General features: G+C 42.9%; 1 protein-coding gene across 2 annotated transcripts in view; it reads left to right on the top strand.

Annotated features, from left to right (window-relative positions):
- Nucleotides 1–25446, top strand: part of CYP46A1 (cytochrome P450 family 46 subfamily A member 1) — a 49797-nt gene that overhangs the window by 9119 nt on the left and 15232 nt on the right. Inside the window, exons 2-4 of one of the 2 annotated variants that reach the window (XM_036991536.2) lie at nucleotides 1289–1369; nucleotides 1945–2026; nucleotides 25176–25249. In XM_036991536.2, the coding sequence (XP_036847431.1) occupies nucleotides 1289–1369; nucleotides 1945–2026; nucleotides 25176–25249 (237 nt within the window). Of the gene's footprint in view, nucleotides 1–1288; nucleotides 1370–1944; nucleotides 2027–8131; nucleotides 8573–25175; nucleotides 25250–25446 lie in introns of those variants that run through there. The other variant, XM_073241868.1, reaches the window with a different exon arrangement.

Genomic DNA, 25446 nt, shown 5'->3' with positions numbered 1-25446 from the left:
TGGTAACACACATATATAGGAATACTTGAACAGAGACTCCATAGTTACTAATATTTGTGGAGAAGACACATAAGATTTGTATTTATCTTAGGGAGGCTGCGATCTGGGCAAGAGAGATCTTTTACAGCTTATATTTTAAAAAGGCCATCCCCCAACTTTTTCCCCTGTAGTCTCAGCTTACATTTCAAAGACATGACATGACAAGGGAGTTCGGTTTATTTACATAAAACAAACAAACAGGTATGTGCACCTCAACCCTCCAGCACAAACCAAAAGATGTCACTGTGAACTGGCCAGGAGAAGACGGGCACCACCAGAGATTTCCAATGTGGACAAATGAGCAGACTCCAGTAAATGAAGCTGCAGACTGGAACTGGAGAAGAGATTAAACCGACAAACCCTGGTGAATGGGAGCTGTGGACTGGATCCAGAGAAGAGATTCCAATGTGGAATCACAGACTGAACCAAGGGCTAAGAACTGGCTCTCTGTGAGAGCCTAGAATCTAAATCAACCCATTAACCCTGGACTGGAGAGGGGTGCTACACCTACGTGTCTAGTTGTCTCCAGATGCCACCAGACGTTCACTTCACATCCCACCACTGCCACCAAATCTGTTCAAAAAACAAAATTCAGCCAAGTATATTTGAAGCTCTAATCAGCTTTACTAAACAATTAATGTGTTGGGTGGCACCGTCTCTAGCAAGCAGAGAGGTAGCTCAACATACCATAGGAAAGGAAGGTTTCTGAAAGGCAAAGAGCATAAAAAAAGGAAAGAAAATTGTTAGCAAGACATCATTGTTTAGACAGGATCGCGCTCCCGAGGGGGAAGGGTGTCCCAGGGGACTACCTCCAAGAGACTCCACTTTGGCTGGATAAAGTCACATTCCTTGGGGGGCTGAAACTGCACTTACGTTTGTATTAAGTCTTGGCTTGCTGTCGTGATTGGCATGAGGACTCATCTTTGGGCCCAGGATTTTCTTTTTAACAGCTTGGTGCCTGGCATTCATATCAATGAATGTCTCAAGGTAATTACACACAACATTACTGAGCCCTTTCTGCATGCCAGCCCCCAACCTCTGCACCCACAGATGGTCTGGCTCCTCCCCACCTCCCCTCTAAGGAGGCCTCTGGAGCCAGTGCCTGCTGAGCCTAAGCCAGGGGTGCCTCCTTATGCCTCCGTCCTCTGTGATATGGACTTAGTGACGCTTTTCTCACAGGGTCCTGTTGGGAAGGGAGCACTCTTTAATGGTGACTTCTGGTGATTTTAATGTCTCCCATTTCTTCTAGTTTCTTTCTAGGACACATCCCTTGCTTTTGGAAAAAGGATGAGGTTTGTGGCCGCGTGCTCCAAGATGTGTTTTTGGACTGGTGGGTCCTAACTTGTCATTTCTTGCTCTTACTCCCATCCAGGTCCCTCATGGGATAGCGCCCCCATCCAGCACACATACTCTCCACTTCCTGGCCAGGTCATTCCCTTCCTTGGCAGTCCCTCCCCTGGGTGGAGAGGCAGACCAGGCTGGTTTAGAACACAAGCTCTGCCTTTTGCTAACTGACTTTGGCTAACTGATCTTAGACCAGCCATCAGACACTGTGAGCCTCAGTTTCTTCATCTGTAAACTGGGTGGGTGTTTCTAGGTAACAGTCATTATTTGGGGTGATGATTTACCCTTTTCAAATCATTTTCAAAGACATGATATTGCTTGATTTCCAGCACATCCTTTTGGGGTGGAGTAATGTAGCAATCCTATTTTAATGGATGTGGAAACTGAGGCCCAGGGGGGGAGGTGACTCAGTTGTGAATCAACAACAGGACAGAGCCTTAGCCCCAGGCCCATGCTGAGCCCTCTCCTTGGAGGGGACACTCTTTTCCTCATCTGAACCTGGGCCAATGATATCACCTCTCCAGTAGCTGACAGCCTTCTCTGGGGCACTTTGATTTCCAGGGCTAAGAAGTATGGACCTGTTGTGCGGGTCAACGTCTTCCACAAAACATCGGTCATCATCACGAGCCCCGAGTCGGTCAAGGTAGGAAGCTGGGTGGTTTCCATGGGAAAAGCTCTTCTCTTCACTGGGATGGGGGCAGGGAATTTGGCTCTATAGACCGTGGGAGAAATGTTCCAGAGTCACCTGCATTTGGGCTGGTTTCCCAAAGACCCAAAAGGGTAAGGCATCTTTTCCTCTAATCACCCATCATTTGGGGGGCTCCTAAGGCAGGGCTGTTTGATGTGGGGTGAGTAGGGACTTTGCTGTCAGACCCATGTGGGTGGGGAGTTTTGCCCAGCTAGTGCACACACATTTAACTAGTTCACTTCCTTCACTTAGCCTTGCTTCCCACATCTGCAAGGTGGGATTATAACCCCTCTCTCTCAGCACTGATGAGAATTAAATATTCATCAATTTGTTTAACAAAGGGTCAAAAGATCCTTAAACATGCCATTTTCTGTGTACTTCACAATTTTTAACCTACTTAATCCTCATAGGGATAAGGACTCTTATCAGTCCTCATTTTAGTGATGAAGAAACAGAGGTAGGCAGCATTAATTGGTCTGTAGTGTGTGCAGAAGGGTGTCTGCCATGTAAGCACTAAGAATAGCCACAGATCTACTTTTGAATTGGCAGAACTGGGCTCAAATCTGGGTTCCTCCACTAACTAGCTATGGAACCTTGGATAAATTACTTCATCATTCTGGGCCTCAGTTTCCTCATTTGTAAAATAAGGGTGATGGCTCTCTTACAGGTGGTTTTAAGAATGGACCTGAAATATTGTAAGTGAGCCATCCAGCCCATGCCTGGCACACAGTTGCTCATTAAATAATGGTTCTATTATTCTCAGAATGGGTACTTAACTGATGTGTAGGATGATTCTTGGCATGGACAGTAGCTGTGGTGCCACTGAGAGGGATATGATACAACTTATTGTCCAGATCAGGAGACATGTTAAACAACTATGGTATTTCTAACAGTATGTTAAAAATCATCTTTTTTAAGTTTAATTTCAAATACAGACAAGGTTTAAGACTTTATAAAGCATGCTACCAAAAACCATACACAAAGACCTACATGATACTCAGTGAGGAAAGAGGCTGAAAGACATGTATTAATATGATGAATTATATTGATTAATGTTCAAGCATCAAACCAACCTTGCATTCCTGGTCATCATACAGTTTGTTCATTGATACATGGATGCATGGATACAATTTGCTGATATTTTGTTAAGAATTTTTGTTTCTATGTTTATTCTTTCCTTTTTCTGGTTTCCTGTTAGCCTCATAAGATGAGTTGGGACATGTACCCTCTCCTGTTTTCTGAGGGAATTTTTATAAGAGTGTATTTGTATAGGTGTTATTTATTCCTTTTATGTTTGATAGACTTCACCAATGAAGCCATTTGGGCCTAGACTTTTCTTTGAAGGAGCTGTTTTTTGTTTTGTTTTAATTACACATTCAATTTCTTATAATTGATATATAGCCTTTCATATTTTCTATTTTTTGTTGTGTTTAGTAACTTGTATCTTTCAAGGAATTTTCCCATTGCATTTAAATTGCTGAAATTATTGGTATAAAGTTGTCTACAATATTTATTATCCTTTTAATGTCTGCCAGATCTGTGCTGATGTCCCTTCTTTTATTCCTGAGACTAGTAGTTTGGGTTTTCTCTTATTTTCTTGATTAGGCTAGCCAAAGGTTTGTCCATTTTACTCATTTTTTTCAAAGAAGCAGCTATTAGTTTTATTGGATTTCTCCATTGTTTGTCCATTTTCTATATTACTGATTTCAGTTCCATATTATTTCATTCCTCTACTCACTTTGAGTGTTCTTTGTTCTTGTTCTAATTTTTTAGTTTAGAGAATTGGTTTTAGACCTTGTTTCATCCTTAATATAAACAGTTAAAACTATACATTTCCTGTAAGTGCTAGTTATGCACAAATGTACCACACATTTCAATGCATTGTTCTTTTATTTTCATTCAGTTTTTATTTTCTAACTTCCCTTATGATTTCTTTTTTGAATCATGGATTATTCAGATGCATGTTGTTCGATTTCTAAATATAAAGGGATTTTGTAAATATATTTCTGTTACTGATTTCTAATTTAATTGTGTAAGGTCAGAGAAAATACTCTTCATGATTTCAATCTTTTTAAATTAACTGAAGCTTGTTATGACTTAGCACATGGCCTGTCTTGACAAATGTTCATGAGCACTTAAAAGAATGTGTGTTCTGTAATTGTTGAATGGGGTGTTTTAGAAATGTTGATTAAGTCAAAACTGTTGATGGTGTTATCAAAATCTTCTAAATTCTTACTGGTTTTCCATCTACTCGTTCTAGCAATTACTGGGAGAGGAGTGTTGAACTCTCTAACCACTCTACCCTTGGTAATATTCTATTCCCAAAGGATGTTTCTCTGGTATTAATATAGCTACTCCAGCTCTCTTCTACTTAGTGTTGTGTGTTATGTCATTTTCTATCCTTTTACTTTTAACCTATCTGGGTTTTCCTCTGTAATGTAGGTTTCTTCAAGATAACATATAAGTGTGTCTTGCTGTTATATACAGTCTGACAATCTCTGCCTTTTAATTGGAATGTTTAGGTCATTTACATTTAGTGCAATTATTGTTATGGTTAGGTTTAAATCTACCACATTGTTATTTGTTTTTAGTTCTATCTGTTATTTGTTCCCTCTTGCTCTTTTCCTGCCTTCTTTTAGATTGAGTATGTTTTAGTATTTCATTTTATCTGCACTAGTGGCTAATTAGGCCTCATTCTTTCTCTCTTAGTGGTTATTCTAGAGTTTATAGAATAGTCTTTAACTTATATGAATCTATCTTCAAATAATATTATACCACTTCATCTGTCCATTTTTAAGATTGTCTCTGTTATTGATTTCAGAACATTGATTGTAATCTGCCTTGATGTACTTTTCTTTGCTAATTCTATGTAGGATTTTTTGAACTTCTTGGATATATGGGTCCCTTGAGCATATTTGTAATATTTTTAACAAATGTGTCAAAGTTCTTGTCTGCAAATTCCATCATCTCTCTTATTTCCTGGCCTGGGTGATAGGTCAGATTTTCCTGATGTCTAGTAATTTTATATTGGACACTGGACATTGTAAATTGTACGTTGTTGGGTGCTTGATTTTGTTTTATTCCTTTAAAGAGTGTTGGGCTTTGTTCTGGCAGATGGTAAAGTCACTTGCAGATCAATTTGATCCTTTCATCAGATTTGCTTTAAGCTTTTTACAGAGTTGATCTAGAGGAGACTTTTACTCTAGAGCTAGTTTAGCCCCACTACAAAGGAGTGACTCTTCTGGGGCTGTTAATAATGCTAGGTAACAATAAATCATAGGGCTTATATCTTTTTTTTCCCTCTTTGTTCTCTCAGGATTGTCCATCCTGCACTGCTTGTTGACCAGTATCTGAAAACTGATATTTCACACATTTTGCCTATTTTTCTGATTGTTTATGGCAGGAGGGAAAGTCTCTGGCAGTTATCCCTTCGTGGACAGAAGTCTCCTGTCAGTGTGGTCAGGCAGAGGAGGCAAGGAGGTGCTTGAGGTACCCTGTGCATCCCTCATGTCCCAGGGTGATCAAAGGACCCCCCACCCCAGGGACAGCAGGCTGTGGGCAACCTGGGTTGTGGTGACACCTGGTCAAAGCCTGTGTTGAGGTTGCTGGGCCTCAAGGTTGAGAAGGGTAGGCACAGAACTTGGACAATTCAGGGTTGTTTGAGAAGAGCCTTGGAGATGGGCCTCCACTGTCATGGTCCTTTTGCAGGGACAAAACCTGTAGGAGTTGGGTAGTGAGGGAACTTGGTTTACAAATGACAGTGTTTGGATGAGGATGGGGTCCCTAGGGTGTGACTCATGACCCAAATCCAGCCATCTGAGACTTCTTTTCAACTAAAAACTTAAAACCCCTTCTCTTCCTATCCTCCATGATAAATGTCCTGATTCAGATCCTTTGTCCACCACTCACCATATGTGTGACATCAGGCCAGTTTCAAATCTCAGCTTCTTCATCTGTAGGTAAGGTGAGCACAAAAAGTGCATCACATCTTGTTACAGAAAATACTGGAAAACCTGGACTGGATCACTGACAGAAGAACTAAGTAGCACTTGGAGGTCTTGGAGTGTTGAGGTTTTATTCTTATACCAGCAGGCTCAGAGGGGAGTAATCTCCCAATGTCTGAGCCCTGAGCACAAGCAAGGGGAGCAATTTATATTTTTTGATAGGTGGCATCTTGGCAGGTGCAGGGTAAAAGAGGAGCCTGGAGGAGGGGAGGGGGGAGCTGGGAGGGCTTTGCCAGCCAGAGGGAAAAAGCGGTTTGCTGACCTTGATGGCTGTGTTGAATATTTTCCTTATCACTCCCCTCTCTGATGCCCCTTTAAACACTTCATTTTAGCGAGCATCATCTTTTTGGTTTATGATAAGGTTTTAATGGCTTGTATTTATATTTTTAATTGCTTTGAGCTAGGATTTTTTCCTTGTGACTTTTTCTTTAAGTTCTGAGTACTTTGTGAAGAACACAAATGATTATGTTTTTACGCATTTGTCAGTATGGGCCTTGTGTGTACAAGTTAAAAGGAGTCCTTCAGACTCTTGATAAGCCTGTGCTTTGCAAAAAATACCCAGTTTTTCTCAGTCTTAATTTATTTTTATGCAGCTGAGCATTACACTCGGGCTGGCTTATCTGAGTGTGAGAGGACAGGTGCTAAAGGTGTAGGGCCACTGAGGGCAGCTCCCTTGGGTGATGACCATGCACTTTATAACTTTTGTACAGTTAAACATTATAGAGAGGTACTTTGGAAATGCAGGCTGAGATTTGAGTTCAGCTAGAAGAGACAGGTAAGCACAGTAAAACAACTTAATGATTACCCAATAGATAATAGAAAGGACAACTTTTTGAGGAACAGTTTAGTCAGAGGGTGCAACAGCAGAGAGTTTAATGCCCAGGATGAGAGATTCCATTCTGGCGAGGGCCAGGTGCCACGGCATGCAGATGTTCATTAGTCAGAGGGTGATCATCAGATGCCGAGGTGGAGAGGATCTGGAGTTCTGGCTGGGCTTTCCACTGATGTATTTCTTTGTCCAAATTATGGGCCCTTTTCACTCTGGAATGATGGACCCACGGAATGATGCCTGTAACTTTGAGGGCAGTAGGAGTAGTTAGAACAACAATGTGGGGCCCCATCTACTGAGGTTTGAGGGGGACCCTTCTTCAATTTTTGACTCAGACTGAGTCCCCAGCCTGGAAGGAATGTATTGGGGTCCCTAAGGAGATCGGGGCCCTTTCTATGGCATATTGCTGCAGCTTATTTAGGGTGGCTCTTATGGCTTGGAGCTCTTCTCTTACTCCCTTATCTCCCATCTTGCGTAGGTTCCCTGGGAGGCTTCCCCTGGGGAGGGCGTCCATACATTAATTAAAAAGGGGCAAAGCCTTGAGTCCCAGGTGTGCAGTGAGCCTGCGGGAGAGGCAGGGGCAGCAGGTCTGGCCACGGGAGGCCAGTTTCTTGGCAAAATTTAGCTAGGGTTCTTGTGAGGGTGCAATTTATTGGCTCTACTTCCCCAGAACTTTGTGGCCTGTACGCAGTGTGGAGTTTCCAGATAACGTTGAGAGATTTAGTTAAAATATGTACTGTATCTGCTACAAAGGCAGGTCTATTGTCACTGTGACTTGTAGATGGTAGGCCAATCTGGGGCACACTTTCTCTCAGGAGGACTTTGGCTATCTCTTGGCTTTGTTTTGTCCTGGTTGGGAAGGCTTTGATCCACCCATTACTAGAAGGTATTTGAGTTCTCTGCTTGGCTGGACATCTGTGAAGTCTATCTCAAGATTTTCAAAGGGGGCAACTCCTGCTCTTTGGACACCTGGCAGGGGTTGCAGTGCAGATTGAGCATTATTTCTGGCACAAGTCATGCACTGCTGACTTAGTTTGGCTTAGAAATGCTGGCAACTGCTGAGGAGGGTTTTTAGTGCAGTTTTTCTTAGGTGGGTGAGCTGATGGTATTTGCTGACTAGATGCCTTCTGGTTGCACTTGGGACCAACATGTACCTGTCAGGCAGCATTCATCATTTTCTTTTTAAGTTAGGGTGGCTCCTTCAGCCATGGTCCAGTCCTTCTTTTTTTCATTGTACCTGGTGGAGGGGCCTCCACTTGGGGCTTTAGGGCCATGGTGAGGGAAGGAGCTTTATCTGTTTTTATAGGCCACTGATTCACCTGCCTTATCTGCCAGCTGGTTATCCTGTATCATAGGGCTGTTTTTCTTTTGGTGCTTTTTACAATTCAAAATTGCTACTTTTTTGGGAGCCAGACAGCCTTGAGGAGATTTAGTATTGTGCCAGCTGAGAGTTGGAGAGAAATCAGCGTCCCTGTGTGTTTAAGAAGGACACAATAGGGAAGGAGCCAAGATGGCGGCGTGAGTACAGCAGCGGAAATCTCCTCCCAAAACCATATGTATTTTTGAAAATACAACAAATACAACTATTCCTAAAAGAGAGACCAGAAGACACAGTAAAACAGCCAGACTACATCTACACCTGTGAGAACCCAGCATCTCACAAAGGGGGTAAGATACAAGCTGCAGCCCGCCGGGACCCAAGCCCCCCTCACCCCAGCTCCTGGTGGGAGGAGAGGAGTCAGAGCGGGGAGGGAGTGGGAGCCCAGGACTGCTGAACATCCAGCCCTAGTCATCCGCACTGGGAGTGCAGACACACAGTGCGTAGTGTGCTGGATACTAGGGAAAAGGGACAGTAAAATCTGCGAGTGGGTCCCCACAGCTGGTGCCCCTGGGACAAAAGAAAAGTGAGTGCTTTTTGAAAGCCTTCAAGGGACATGAGCCTCACAGCTGGACGGAAGCATTCTGGCGTGCCCACCCCAGCAGCTGGGAATCCCGGGGAACTCCAGGTGCCCCAACCCCCTGGGCAGCAGCGCACCTTGGATGCCCCACACAGTGATAAACAGCCTCCCCCTGTTCCCTGTCCAGTGGGGCCCCACCAAAGCGGAGCAGCAGCCTGAGGACGGCCACACCAACAGTGGCCACGCAGAGCTTCCTCCACAGAGACACCATCTGCATGCAGCTGCCCTGCACAGGCCACTAGGGGTCACCATTCTCACAGGAGAGGAAGGCAAACTAGCAAGAAGGGACATTCTCCCAGCTGACACACATGCCAACTCCCCACAACTACCTCTATCGCCATGAAAAGGCAGAGGAATTTGATCCAGACCAGACTAGCAGAGGCAACCCCTGAGAAGGAGCTTGGGGAGATAGACCTAGCCAATCTTCCTGAAAAATAATTCAAAATAAAGGTCATAACCATTCTGATGGAGCTGCAGAGAAAAATGCAAGAGCTAACAGACAAAGTAGGGAGGGAGACTGCAGAAATAAAACAATCTCTGGAAGGACTTAAAAGCAGAATGGACGAGATGCAAGAGGCAGTTAATGGAATAGAAAACAGAGAACAGGAACGCAGAGAAGCTGACACAGAGAGAGATAAAAGGACCTCCAGAAATGAAACAATATGAACAGAACTGTGTGACCAATCCAAAAGGAACAATATCCGCATTATAGGGGTACCAGAAGAAGAAGAGAGAGAAAAAGGGATAGAAAGTGTCTTTGAAGAAATAATTGCTGAAAACTTCCCCAAAATAGGGGAGGAAATAATCGATCAGACCATGGAAATACACAGGACTCCCAACAGAAAGGACCCACGGAGGAAAAACCAAGACACATAATAATGAAAATGGCAAAGATCAAGGACAAGGACACAGTTTTAAAGGCAGCTGGAGAGAAGAAAAAGGTCACCTATAAAGGAAAACCCATCAGGCTATCATCAGACTTCTCAACAGAAACCTTACAGGCCAGAAAAGAATGGCATGATATATTTAATGCAATGAAACAGAAGGGCCTGGAACCAAGAATACCGTATCCAGCACGATTATCATTTATATGAAGGAGGGATTAAACAATTCCCAGACAAGCAAAAGTTGAGGGAATTTGCCTCCCACAAACCACCTCTACAGGGTATGTTAGAGGGACTGCTCTAGATGGGAGCACTCCTAAGGCTAAACAGATGTCACCAGAGAAAATAAAATCACAGCAAAGAAAGCAAACCAACCAAATACTAACTAAAGGCAAAGAATAAAATCAACTACCCACAAAAAGCAGTTAAAGGAAACATGAAAGAGAACAAAATAAAACAAGCAATATATAAAGAATGGAGGAGGAGGAATAAGAAGGGAGAGAAGAAAAGAATCTCCAGATGGTGTATATAACAGCTCAATAAGCGAGCTAAGTTAGGTAGTAAGATAGTAAAGAAGCTAACGTTGAACCTTTGGTAACCACGAATCTAAAGCCTGCAATGGCAATAAGTACATATCTTTCAATAGTCACCCTAAATGTAAATGGACTGAATGCACCAATCAAAAGACACAGAGTAATAGAATGGATAAAAAAGCAAGACCCATCTATATGCTGCTTACAAGAAACTCACCTCAAACCCAAAGAATGTACAGACTAAAAGTCAAGGGATGGAAAAACATATTTCATGCAAACAACAGAGAGAAGAAAGCAGGGGTTGCAGTACTAGTATCAGACAAAATAGACTTCAAAACAAAGAAAGTAACAAGAGATAAAGAAGGACACTACATAATGATAAAGGGGTCAGTCCAACAAGAGGATATAACCATTCTAAATATATATGCACCCAACACAGGAGCACCAGCATATGTGAAACAAATGCTAACAGAACTAAAAGAGGAAATAGAATGCAATGCATTCATTTTAGGAGACTTCAACATGCCACTCACCCCAAAGGATAGATCCACTGGGCAGAAAATCAGTAAGGACACGGAGGCACTGAACAACACACTAGAACAGATGGACCTAATAGACATCTATAGAACTCCACATCCAAAAGAAACAGGATACACGTTCTTCTCACATGCACATGGAACATTCTCCAGAATAGACCACATACTAGCCCACAAAAAGAGCCTCAGTAAATTCCAAAATATTGAAATTCTACCAACCAACTTTTCAGACCACAAAGGTATAAAACTAGAAATAAATTCTACAAAGAAAACAAAAAGGCTCACAAACACATGGAGGCTTAACAACATGCTCCTAAATAATCAATGGATCAATGAACAAATTAAAATAGAGATTAAGGAATATATGGAAACAAATGACAACAACAACACAAAGCCCCAACTTCTGTGGGACGCAGCAAAAGCAGTCTTAAGAGGAAAGTATATAGCGATCCAGGAACACCTGAAGAAGGAAGAACAATCCCAAATGAATAGTCTAACGTCACAATTATCGAAATTGGAAAAAGAAGAACAAATGAGGCCTAAAGTCAGAAGAAGGAGGGACATAATAAAGATCAGAGAACAAATAAACAAAATTGAGAAGAATAAAACAATAGAAAAAAGTCAATGAAACCAAGAGCTGGTTCTTTGAGAAAATAAACAAAATAGATAAGCCTCTAGCCAGACTTATTAAGAGAAAAAGAGAATCAACACACATCAACAGAATCAGAAACAAGAAAGAAAAAAATCACAACTGACCCCACAGAAATACAAAGAATCATTAGAGAATACTATGAAAACCTATATGCTAACAAGCTGGAAAACCTAGAAGAAATGAACAACTTCCTAGAAAAATACAACCTTCCAAGACTGACCAAGGAAGAAACAGAAAATCTAAACAGACCAATTATCAGCAATGAAATTGAAGCAGTAATCAAAATACTACCCAGGAACAAAACCCCCGGGCCAGATGGATTTACCTCGGAATTTTATCAGACATACAGAGAAGACATAATACCCATTCTCCTTAAAGGTTTCCAAAAAATATTCCATTGTGTATATGTACCACATCTTCTTTATTCATTTATCTACTGATGGACACTTAGGTTGCTTTTATTTCTTGGCTATTGTAAATAGTGCTGCGATAAACATAGGGGTGCATCTGTCTTTTTCAAACTGGGCTGCTGTATTCTTAGGGTAAATTCCTAGAAGTGGAATTCCTGGGTCAAATGGTATGTCTATTTTAAGCTTTTTGAGGAACCTCCATATTGCTTTCCACAATGGTTGAACTAATTTACATTCCCACCAGCAGTGTAGGAGGGTTCCCCTTTCTCCACAACCTTGCCAACATTTGTTGTTGTTTGTCTTTTGGATGGTGGCCATCCTTACTGTTGTGAGGTGATATCTCATTGTGGTTTTTATTTGCATTTCTCTGATGACAAGCAATGTGGAGCATCTTTTCATGTGTCTGTTGGCCATCTGAATTTCTTCTTTGGAGAACTGTCTGTTCAACTCCTCTGCCCATTTTTTAATTGGATTATTTGCTTTTTGTTTGTTGAGGTGTGTGAGCTCTTTATATATTTAGGATGCCAACTCTTTATCAGATCTGCCATTTATGAATACATTCTCCCATACTGTAGGATGCCTTTTTGTTCTATTGATGGTGTCCTTTGCTGTACAGAAAATTTTCAGCATGATATAGTCCCACTTGTTCATTTTTGCTTTTGTTTTCCTTGCCTGGGGAGATATGTTTATGAAGAAGTCGCTAATCTTTATGTCCAAGAGATTTTTGCCTATGTTTTTTCTAAGAGTTTTATGGTTTTATGACTTACATTCAGGTCTTTGATCCATTTCAAATTTACTTTTGTGTCTGGGGTTAGACAGTGATCCAGTTTCATTCTCTTACATGTAGCTGTCCAGTTTTACCAGCACCAACTGTTGAAGAGGCTGTCATTTCCCCCATTGTATGTCCATGGCTCCTTTGTCATATATTAATTGACCGTATATGTTTGGGTTAATGTCTGGAGTCTCTATTCTGTTCCACTGGTCTGTGGCTCTGTTCTTGTGCCAGTTCCAAATTGTCTTGATTACTGTGGCTTTGTAGTAGAGCTTGAAGTTGGGGAGCGAGATCCCCCCACTTTATTCTTCCTTCTCAGGATTGCTTTGGCTATTCGGGGTCTTTGGTGTTTCCATATGAATTTTTGAACAATTTGTTCCAGTTTGTTGAAGAATGTTGTTGGTAATTTGATAGGGATTGCATTGAATCTGTATATTGCTTTGGGCAGGATGGCCATTTTGACGATATTAATTCTTCCTAGCCAAGAGCATGGGATGAGTTTCCATTTGTTAGTGTCCTCTTTAATTTCTCTTAAGAGTGTCTTGTAGTTTTCAGGGTATAGGTCTTTCACTTCTTTGGTTAGGTTTATTCCTAGGTATTTTATTCTTTTTTTATTTTTTATTTTTTTATTGAAGGGTAGTTGACACACAGTATTACATTAGTTCCAGGTGTACAACACAGTGATTTAACATTTATATACATGATAATTCTAGGTACCAGCTATCACCATACCAAGTTGTTACAATATTTTGACTATATTCCTTATGCTATACATTACATCCTGGTTACTTATTTATTTTACAATTGGAAGTGTGTACTTTTTTTTTTTTTTGAGAGGGCATCTCTCATATTTATTGATCAAATGGTTGTTAACCACAATAAAATTCTGTATAGGGGGGTCAATGCTCAATGCACAATCATTAATCCACCCCAAGCCTAATTTTCATCAGTCTCCAATCTTCTGAAGCATAATGAACAAGTTCTTACATGGAGAACAAATTCTTACATAGTGAATAAGTTACATGGTGAACAGTACAAGGGCAGTCATCACAGAGGCTTTTGGTTTTGATCATGCATTATGAACTATAAACAGTCAGTTCAAATATGAATATTCATTTGATTTTTATACTTGATTTATATGTGGATACCACATTTCTCTCTTTATTATTATTTGTAATAAAATGCTGAAGTGGTAGGTAGATACAAGATAAAAGTAGAAAACATAGTTTAGTGTTGTAAGAGAGCAAATGTAGATGATCAGGTGTGTGCCTGTAGACTATGTGTTAATCCAAGCTAGACAAGGGCAATAAAACATCCACATATGCAGAAGATTTCTCTCAGAACAGGGGGGGGGGTAGGTTCTGAGCCTCACCTCTGTTGATCCCCATTTTCTCTCCTGATGGCCCCCCTGAGACTGTGCCTGTCTTAGGTTGTTCCTCCCTTGAGGAATCTTACCCGTCTGGCTAACCAGTCATCTTCCGGGGCCATACAGGGAAATGTTAAGTTGGTAAGTGAGAGAGAAGCCTTATTGTTTGAAAAGGTTAGCTTTTTACGTCTTTGCATATTTTATGCCCTGTGGCTTCTATGCCCAGCATTTGTCTTGAGGTGTCTTTACCACTTGGAAGAATTATGATACTCGGTAAATTCGATATGAGGCACGAATTCTACTTAAGGGTTATAATTAGGAAGGAGGAAGAAAAGCTATAGAGGTAGCAGATGGAAGAAAACATGGGAAGATTGATTATTTCTTTGACATACCTTCTTGTAGAGTAACTTCAGCATGTATAGGTTTTAAACTACTAATTAAATTGCACACACACATTAACATAATAGGAGTACAGTTATGTAACCAAAGCATACCTGTAATTACCAGCCATCTCCAGTGAAACCAAGAAAACCAGTTAGGCACCTTAGGCATTTGTGAAGACTTATCTATAATATGGTGAATATTGTCCAACTGAACTTGAACAGTCTGAGAGAAATCAGACAAATTAAAACAACCCATTCCTGGGGACTGTTCACATCCCATATGTTCTTTTAACAGTAAATAGTCTGTAGTTGTAAGATTTTGGAGCACTACAATTTGCACTTCTACTAATTCTTGGTTGAATTCCAACAGTTTAGATCCAGTCAAATTTGTTGTTTTGCTGTATGCACAGGCCATCTTAGATATCTCCTTCTTCATTCCCATGGCAAGTCCAGGAACTGGTGGGATGAGTGCATCTACACCTGTAGCAGTGCATGTATCTTTGTTGGGGTTTTTTGATGATCATCTTCTGGTATGACTCCTCCAGAGAGTGCTGATGTTGGAAGTTCTTATTCATATCATATTTTAGTTCATTTTCAGGGTAGCCAAATTAGGCTTTGATCCTCTGTATAAACACAAACAGACCCTATGCCTACACTTTCATATGCCCTTTATATCATTGTGTAGAACTCATTGGAGGTCACCACACAGGAACTGCATTTTTTTATATCATTAATCTACACTTACATGACAAATATTTTGTTTACTAGGCTCTCCCCTATACCAGGTCCCCCCTATATACCCCTTTACAGTCACTGTCCATCAGCATAGCAAAATGTTGTAGAATCACTACTTGTCTTCTCTGTGTTGTACAGCCCTCCCCTTTCTCGCACCCCCCCATGCATGCTAATCTTAATACCCCCCTTTTTCTCCCCCTCCCTTATCCCTCCCTACCCACCCATCCTCCCCAGTCCCTTTCCCTTTGGTACCTGTTAGTCCATTCTTGAGTTCTGTGATTCTGCTGCTATTTTGTTCCTTCAGTTTTTCCTTTGTTCTTATACTCCATAGATGAGTGAAATCATTAGGCATTTCTCTTTCTCTGCTTGGCTTGTTTCACTGAGCATAATACCCTCCAGCTCCATCCATGTTTCTGCAAATGGTAGGATTTGCCCTTTTCTTATGGCTGAGTAGTATTCCATTGTGTATATGTACCACATCTTCTTTATCCATTCATCTATCGATGGACATTTAGGTTGCTTCCAATTCTTGGCTATTGTAAATAGTGCTGCAATAAACATAGGGGTGCATTGGTCTTTCTCATACTTGATTGCTGCATTCTTAGGGTAAATTCCTAGGAGTGCAATTCCCGGGTCAAATGGTAAGTCTATTTTGAGCATTTTGATGTACCTCCATACTGCTTTCCACAATGGTTGAACTAATTTACATTCCCACCAGCAGTGTAGGAGGGTTCCCCTTTCTCCACAGCCTCGCCAACATTTGTTGTTGTTTGTCTTTTGGATGGCAGCTATCCTTACTGGTGTGAGGTGATACCTCATTGTAGTTTTAATTTGCATTTCTCTGATAATTAGGTGGAGCATCTTTTCATGTGTCTGTTGGCCATCTGTATTTCTTTTTTGGAGAACCATCTGTTCAGTTCCTCTGCCCATTTTTTAATTGGGTTATTTGTTTTTTGTTTGTTGAGGCGTGTAAGCTCTTTATATATTCTGGACGTCAAGCCTTTATCGGATGTGTCATTTTCAAATATATTCTCCCATACTGTAGGGTTCCTTTTTGTTCTATTGATGGTGTCTTTTGCTGTACAGAAGCTTTTCAGCTTAATATAGTCCCACTTGTTCATTTTTGCTGTTGTTTTCCTTGCCCGGGGAGATATGTTCAAGAAGAGGTCACTCATGTTTATGTCTAAGAGGTTTTTGCCTATGTTTTTTTTCAAGAGTTTAATGGTTTCATGACTTACATTCAGGTCTTTGATCCATTTTGAGTTTACTTTTGTATATGGGGTTAGACAGTGGTCCAGTTTCATTCTCCTACATGTAGCTGTCCAGTTTTGCCAGCACCATCTGTTGAAGAGACTGTCATTTCGCCATTGTATGTCCATGGCTCCTTTATCAAATATTAATTGACCATATATCTCTGGGTTAATGTCTGGATTCTCTAGTCTGTTCCATTGGTCTGTGGCTCTGTTCTTGTGCCAGTACCAAATTGTCTTGATTACTATGGCTTTATAATAGAGGTTGAAGTTGGGGAGTGTGATCCCCCCTACTTTATTCTTCTTTCTCAGGATTGCTTTGGCTATTCGGGGTCTTTGGTGGTTCCATATGAATTTTTGAATTATTTGTTCCAGTTCATTGAAGAATGTTGCTGGTAGTTTCATAGGGGGATTGCATCAAATCTGTATATTGCTTTGGGCAGGATGGCCATTTTGACGATATTAATTCTTCCTAGCCACGAGCATGGGATGCGTTTCCATCTGTTAGTGTCCCCTTTAATTTCTCTTAAGAGTGTCTTGTAGTTTTCAGGGTATATGTCTTTCACTTCTTTGGTTAGGTTTATTACTAGGTATTTTATTCTTTCTGATGCAATTGTGAATGGAATTGTTTTCCTGATTTTTCTTTCTATTGGTTCATTGTTAGTGTATAGGAAAGCCACAGATTTCTGTGTTGATTTTGTATCCTGCAACTTTGCTGTATTCCGATATCAGTTCTAGTAGTTTTGGGGTGGAGTCTTTAGGGTTTTCTATGTACAGTATCATGTCATCTGCAAATAGTGACAGTTTAACTTCTTCTTTACCAATCTGGATTTCTTGTATTTCTTTGTTTTGTCTAATTGCCATGGCTAGGACCTCCAGTACTATGCTGAATAACAGTGGGAAGAGTGGGCGTCCCTGTCTTGTTCCCGATCTCAGAGGAAAAGCTTTCAGCTTCTCGCTGTTCAGTATGATGTTGGCTATGGGCTTATCATATATGGCCTTTATTATGTTGAGGTACTTGCCCTCTATACCCATTTTGTTGAGAGTTTTTATCATGAATGGATGTTGAATTTTGTCGAACGCTTTTTCAGCATCTATGGAGATGATCATGTGGTTTTTGTCCTTTTTGTTGATGTGGTGGATGATGTTGATGGATTTTCGAATGTTGTACCATCCTTGCATCCCTGGGATGAATCCCACTTGGTCATGGTGTATGATCCTTTTGATGTATTTTTGAATTCGGTTTGCTAGTATTTTGTTGAGTATTTTTGCATCTATGTTCATCAGGGATATTGGTCTATAATTTTCTTTTTTGGTGGGGTCTTTGCCTGGTTTTGGTATAAGGGTGATGTTGGCTTCATAGAATGAGTTTGGGAGTATTCCCTCCTCTTCTATTTTTTGGAAACTTTAAGGAGAATGGGTATTATGTCTTCTCTGTATGTCTGATAAAATTCCGAGGTTAATCCGTCTGGCCCAGGGCTTTTGTTCTTGGGTAGTTTTTTGATTACCGCTTCAATTTCTTTGCTCGTAATTTGTTTGTTTAACTTTTGTGTTTCTTCCTTGGTCAGTCTTGGAAGATGGTATTTTTCTAGGAAGTTGTCCATTTCTTCTAGGTTTTCCAGCTTATTAGCATATAGGTTTACATAGTAGTCTTTAGTAATTCTTTGTATTTTTGTGGAGTCTGTCGTGATTTTTCCATTCTCATTTCTGATTCTGTTGATTTGTGTTAATTCTCTTTTTCTCTTAATAAGTCTGGGTAGAGGCTTATCGATTTTGTTTATTTTCTCAAAGAACCAGCTCTTGGTTTCATTGATTTTTTCTATTGTTTTATTCTTCTCAATTTTATTTATTTCTTCTCTAATCTTTATTATGTCCCTCCTTCTTCTGACTTTAGGCCTCATTTGTTCTTCTTTTACAATTTTGATAATTGTGATGTTATTCTATTCATTTGGGATTGTTCTTCCTTTTTTAAGTGTGCCTGGATGGCTATATACTTTCCTCTTAGATGGCTTTCGCTGCGTCTCACAGAAATTGGGGCTTTGTGTTGTTGTTGTCATTTGTTTCCATATATTCCTTGATCTCTATTTTAATTTGTTTGTTGATCCATTGGTTATTTAAGAGCATGTTGTGAAGCCTCCATGTGTTTGTTCGCCTTCTTGTTGTCTTTGTAGAATTTATTTCTAGTTTTATACCTTTGTGGTCTGAAAGTTGGTTGGTAGAATTCCAATCTTTTGGAATTTACTGAGGCTGTTTTTGTGGCCTAGTATGTGGTCTATTCTGGAGAATGTTCCATGTGCACTTGAGAAGAATGTGTATCCTGTTGCTTTTGGATGTAGAGTTCTATAGATATCTATTAGGTTCATCTGTTCTAGTGTGTTGTTCAGTGCCTCTGTGTCCTTACTTATTTTCTGTCTGGTGGATCTGTCCTTTGGGGTGAGTGGCGTGTTGAAGTCTCCTAAAATGATTGCGTTGCATTCTATTTCCTCCTTTAGTTCTGTTAGCATTTGTTTCACATATGCTGGTGCTCCTGTGTTGGGTGCATATATATTTAGAATGGTTATATCATCTTGTTGGACTGAGCCCTTTATCATTATGTAATGTCCTTCTTTATCTCTTGTTACTTTCTTTGTTTTGAAGTCTATTTTGTCTGATACTAGTACTGCAACCCCTGCTTTCTTCTCTCTGTTGTTTGCATGAAATATGTTTTTCCATCCCTTGACTTTTAGTCTGTGCATGTCTTTGGGTTTGAGATGAGTTTCTTATAAGCAGCATATAGATGGGTCTTGCTTTTTTATCCATTCTATTACTCTGTGTCTTTTGATTGGTGCATTCAGTCCATTTACATTTAGGGTGACTATTGAAAGATATGTACTTATTGCCATTGCAGGCTTTAGATTCGTGGTTACCAAAGGTTCAAAGTTAGCTTCTTTACTATCTTACTACCTAACTTAGCTCGCTTATTGAGCTGTTATATACACCATCTGGAGATTCTTTTCTTCTCTCCCTTCTTATTCCTCCTCCTCCATTCTTTATATATTGCTTGTTTTATTTTGTTCTCTTTCATGTTTCCTTCAACTGCTTTTTGTGGGTAGTTGATTTTATTCTTTGCCTTTAGTTAGTATTTGGTTGGTTTGCTTTCTTTGCTGTGATTTTATTTTCTCTGGTGACATCTGTTTAGTCTATGGAGTGCTCCATCTAGAGCAGTCCCTCTAACATACCCTGTAGAGGTGGTTTGTGGGAGGCAAATTCCCTCAACTTTTGCTTGTCTGGGAATTGTTTAATCCCTCCTTCATATAAATGATAATCGTGCTGGATACGGTATTCTTGGTTCCAGGCCCTTCTGTTTCATTGCATTAAATATATCATGCCATTCTTTTCTGGCCTGTAAGGTTTCTGTTGAGAAGTCTGATGATAGCCTGATGGGTTTTCCTTTATAGGTGACCTTTTTCTTCTCTCCAGCTGCCTTTAAAACTGTGTCCTTGTCCTTGATCTTTGCCATTTTCATTATTATGTGTCTTGGTTTTTCCTCCGTGGGTCCTTTCTGTTGGGAGTCCTGTGTATTTCCATGGTCTGATCGATTATTTCCTCCCCTATTTTCGGGAAGTTTTCAGTAATTATTTCTTCAAAGACACTTTCTATCCCTTTTTCTCTCTCTTCTTCTTCTGGTACCCCTATAATGCGGATATTGTTCCTTTTGGATTGGTCACACAGTTCTGTTCATATTGTTTCATTTCTGGAGGTCCTTTTATCTCTCTCTGTGTCAGCTTCTCTGCGTTCCTGTTCTCTGTTTTCTATTCCATTAACTGCCTCTTGCATCTCGTCCATTCTGCTTTTAAGTCCTTCCAGAGATTGTTTTATTTCTGCAGTCTCCCTCCCTACTTTGTCTGTTAGCTCTTGCATTTTTCTCTGCAGCTCCATCAGAATGGTTATGACCTTTATTTTGAATTATTTTTCAGGAAGATTGGCTAGGTCTATCTCCCCAAGCTCCTTCTCAGGGGTTGCCTCTGCTAGTCTGGTCTGGATCAAATTCCTCTGCCTTTTCATGGCGATAGAGGTAGTTGTGGGGAGTTGGCATGTGTGTCAGCTGGGAGAATGTCCCTTCTTGCTAGTTTGCCTTCCTCTCCTGTGAGAATGGTGACCCCTAGTGGCCTGTGCAGGGCAGCTGCATGCAGGTGGTGTCTCTGTGGAGGAAGCTCTGCGTGGCCACTGTTGGTGTGGCCGTCCTCAGGCTGCTGCTCCGCTTTGGTGGGGCCCCACTGGACAGGGAACAGGGAGAGGCTGTTTATCACTGTGAGGGGCATCCAAGGTGTGCTGCTGCCCAGGGTGTTGGGGCACCTGGAGTTCCCCAGGATTCCCAGCTGCTGGGCTGTGTGCACCAGAATGCTTCCATCCAGCTGTGAGGCCTATTTCCCTTTAAGGCTTTCAAAAATCATCTTGCTTTTCTTTTGTCCCAGGGGCGCCAGCTGCAGGGACCCACTTGTAGACTTTACTGCCCCTTTTCTCTAGTATTCAGTACACCACACACTGTGTGTCTGCGCTTCCAGTGCGGATGGCTAGGACTATTTAGCAGTCCTGGGCTCCCACTCCCTCCCCACTCTGACTCCTCTCCTCCCACCAAGGATCTGGGGTAGGGGTGTCACTCGAGTCTTGCTGGGCCATGACTTATATCTTACCCCTTTCATGAGGTGCTGGTTTCTTGCAGGTGTAGATGTAGGCTGACTATTTTTCTGTATCTTCTGGTCTCTCTTTTAGGAATAGTTGTATTTGTTGTATTTTCAAAAATATTTATGATTTTTGGAGGAGATTTCCACTGTTCTACTCTCACCATCATCTTGGCTCCTCCCTCCCTCCTCCTGGCTTTTTGACTGGTAGAAGTGGGGTGTTCTAGGGTGACTGACACTCGATTAGAATGCCTGACTCTTTGAGTCTGACCAGGTGTTCCTGGATGCCTGCTCCTGCCTCTTGTGAGAGGGGGCACTGCCGCTGTCTCTGTGGCTGGGCCCCCAGAGTCAGTTCTACAATGACAGGGGCTTGGTTATGAGCAAGTCCAGGTGGGTTGTCTTCAGCCCATACTGAAGGGAAGGCACCTCTAAATTCAGGTGGGCTCCTTGAGCACGTCTGGGCTCAGAATAGCCTCCACTCCTCTTCCCTGGGTGTGGTTATTCCCAGTACAAGTGGCCCTGGCTCTCCTTGGCCTTGGTTTAGTTTGAGGCTGGTGCACCCAGTTGGTTCAAAAGTCATGTAGGCTCTGAGCTTTGAGGGTATGTCTTAGCTGAAGAGGGGAATGGGGCACTTGGGCAGGTAGAGAAACTTATGTTGGACCTTGTGGCCTCCAAGTTCACATTTATGGGCTTGGCAAAGGTGTTGCTGGACTACCTGTGTCCCAGTGGCTCCGAGAATAGTTGCAGTCTTTTTACTGAAGGGAGTTACAGGGAGGGTGACCACAGTGTGTTCTGCCCCTGTGTTAACCATAAAAGTCACATGTTTTCCCCCTTCTTTCATTCTGACCGTGGGCTCCTGGGGGCTGAGCATGAGAGAGCCCAGTCCCTGTCAGTCTGAGTCTGTTCCTGCCAGGCCGGCGGTGAACCTCTCCCCGTGGGGCTCCTCCAGCAGCATCCAGGCTCTGGAGCTTTGCCTCCACTAGGGCATTCATTCTTCCAATGCCCCTTCTCCTCACTGTAAGCACCCTGGTGCCCCTGGCTATGGGGGATCCTAGGTATCCCCCCTCTTGGCAGCCAGCTTTTCTCTGCCTTTTGGTCATCTCTCTTTCTTTTAGGGCAGCTGCCAGGAAGCTGGCCTTTTTCTTCTTTTCTTTCAGCCTCTCTGTCAGCCTGAACTTCTCTGTTTAGATATACTTTGTTGGCAATTTTAATCAGCTGAGTGATATTTGTCCCAGCAGAGCCTTCAAGTTTTTGGAGCATTTGCCTGATGTCTGGGCGGCTCGAGCTACAAGTGAGGTGCTGACCATCTGTGGGCTCCCTGGTGACTCAGGACTGAAGGGGGTGTAGATGCAATGAGCTTCACAAGGTCTTTTGTCATAGTCCCCGGGAGACTCTCCTGGTTGTTGAGTGACTGAAGATACTTAGGTCATGTTCATAGGCTTTTTTGGACCCGGCTTTGATCCCCTGGAGGAGGGCATCCTGATATTGGCAGATCTGGTGCTGTCCCTCTCAAGGGTGGTGAAGTCCCTCTTGGGGCACTCCTCGGGGACAGCAATTTCAGCCCATGCACCCCAATCAAGGACCCTGGGTGCCTCCTCTCTTCCTTTGTGAACAGGGTGTGGAGAAGCTGTTGGCAGTCTTTCCAGGTCGGATGATGGGTTTGGAAGAGGGATTTCATGAGATCAACCAGGGCTGTGGCTTTTCCGACAGGGTGTTGTGTTTTTAATTGAGGAGGTCAGTCATGGAGAAGGGTTGATAAAGCATGAACCAGCCAGGCTGGGTGGTCCTGTCTTTACTACACCTTTCAGGCTCCCATGTCTCTTGCACCAGCATCTGAAGGGTTCCTGCTCCTGGCCAAGGGCACAGTCTGGCTGCTGGTCGGGGGAGAGTGGGTCTGCTGGTTCTGGAGCTGGTGTGAAGGCTGACAGCGGCAGGTGTCTGGGACTGGGGGGACTGGGTGCTGACCGCCTTGGGCATGCCTAAGGTAGGGAAAATATTGGCGCTTCCTCTGGATCACCAGTAAGAATTTGCGGAGGTTCAGGCTTCTGTTGATTCTTTGTGGGCTGCTTTGTTGTGGCGACTAAGACCCTACTTTGTCCCTGCCTGTTGGGTGAATTGTCCCCGAGGGGGAAGGGTCTGGGCAGCTCCTACCTGGGAGTTAATGCATGGGAACTGATTAGGCTGACCTGGATCTCTAGTGATGACCCGCCAGACTTGGCGGATTGTTGGGACATCTAGGGTTCCTTCTGGAAGCCATCCTGCACTAAAGGTGGGCTATATGGATTCACACAAGGTTTTCAACCTGCCAGGAGTTAATTTTACTCTGTGGTTTTCTACAGAGTAAATTCATTCCTGAAATTTTTGTTCATGGTGTCAAGAACTGTGGGTTTGCTGTTCCCTGACCCGTGATGTGTCCGTGGATGGTGCCGTGACAATAGACAAGAAAGGAATGCCTCCTCTAGAGAGACCAGTTAGATGCCCGTCCGTTCGCGCTCCTTGCAGAGACTTTGGTCAGCCTTGACTAAGGTGCACCCCTATCAGTCCTGAGCCAGGCCAGCTGAAGCTGAGTCACTGTTATGTCGTGGCGGCCAACCGCGAATGTGGATGAGGGCGCACTCAGATTCCGAAGCGCAGGCCGTGGAATCATAGATTCAGTGCAGACTGAATGGCAGCCGCCCTGTATGCTCACTCACACACTCAGACCAGAGTTTAAGCATTACTCCCTGGGAATGTCTACCTGTGAGACTTCTAAGAGGCGATCAGGCTCCCCTTCCACCCCAACAGGTGGGAACTGGCTGGGTCAGGTGCCCTGGGGCCTTACCGTATTCGACATTGGAACCAGGTCCTCACCTGTCATGCCTCCCTGAGTCCCGCGGGAGCAGCGGAGCGGGGCTGGCCCAGGGCGACCGGGCGGGAGCCTGCCGAGGGGTCAGGCGGGGCGCGTCTTCTCCGTTGCGACCTCCTGTTCCATCGCTGCCCTGCCTTGCCCCAAACCGATGGCAACAAGGGGCCAGCGCGCTTGGGTTTCCTGTCACGGAACCAAATGTTATGGAAAATCCTGGAAAACCTGGACTGGATCCTTGACAGGAGGACCAAGCGGCACTCAGAGGTCTTGGAGTGTTGAGGTCTTATTCTTACACCAGCAGGCTCAGAGGGGAGTCATCTCCCAAAGTCTGAGCCCTGAGCACAAGCAAGGGGAGCAATTTATATTATTTTGATATGTGGCCTTTCGGCAGGTGCAGGGCAAAAGGGGAGCCCGGAGGAGGGGAGGGGGGAGCTGGGAGGGCTCTGCCAACTGGAGAAAAAAGCGGTTTGCTGACCTTGGTGGCTGTGTCGAATATTTTCCTTATCAATCTTAGGGTGGACAGGGTATAAATGAGCTACAGGATATGCTGATGTGCATCCCACATTTATGGAGCACATGCTGTGTGCTAGGCACTGTCCTCAGCACTCTTGATGTAGAACTCATTCACTCTTCACAGCAACCCCACCAAACAGGCACTCTTTATCCCCATCTTGTAAGATAAGGAAACCGGAGGGTGGAGGAGATAAGTAACTCTCCAAGGGTTCTACAGTTAGCAAGTGGTGGAGTGAGGATGCCAAGCCTGGATTCAAATTCAAGCCAGCTGACGCCACAGCCTAATGTGTTAACCAGTGGGATATACTGCCTCAAGAGCTGCTTGTGGGCTTAAGCCTTCCTTGACTTCCATGACCGAGTTGGCACGAACCACACTGCATCTGTGTTGAGTATCCCAAAAGCCCCTCCCTGTGGGCTTCTCCACCTCCCAACTCTGGTTTCAGAGCAGCACCTGCCTTTTCTTACTCTTGCTACATTGGAAGGTGGTACCATGTGGGTGCTGGAGTAAGGAATCCCCCTTACCAGCTGTATGACCAAAGGAAAATCACTTCACCCCAATGTGCTCTGCTTTCCTCATCCCCAAGTGGGATGCTGTTGCTTCAAGACAGGACTGCTGGAGGATTAGGTGAGAACATGCATATGAAATGTTCACACCATGGCTCAATTAATGGTGATTATCTAGTGCATGTTTCATAACAGTCAAAAAAAACTACTGAGTCTTTGAACCCTCACATGGGTGTACAATCTCATATTGTTCTTTTGGGGATGTTTAGAAGTTCCTGATGTCAACCAAGTACAACAAGGACTCCAAGATGTACCACGCAATCCAGACTGTGTGTGGTGAGAGGTAAGGTACAGAGATGGGTCTGGGGGGAGGCCGGCTGCAAGTAGAAGGCCCATGGGGCCCAGAGCACTGGGTGTAACACTGAAGCTTGAGGTCCTGGCTTCTGGGAACACAGCAGGTGCTCCATAATGGTGGCCACTGTTCTTGTCTTTAGCACTTTCTTCCTCTTTTCCCTCTGGATGGCAGGTGGGAGTGCAAGG

This window comes from Manis javanica, chromosome 8 (genome assembly GCF_040802235.1).
Source record: "Manis javanica isolate MJ-LG chromosome 8, MJ_LKY, whole genome shotgun sequence".
In the NCBI taxonomy this organism is placed as follows: domain Eukaryota; kingdom Metazoa; phylum Chordata; class Mammalia; order Pholidota; family Manidae; genus Manis; species Manis javanica.
The sequence above is the reverse complement of the archived record's forward strand: the minus strand, read 5'-3'. Positions and strand labels throughout refer to the sequence as shown.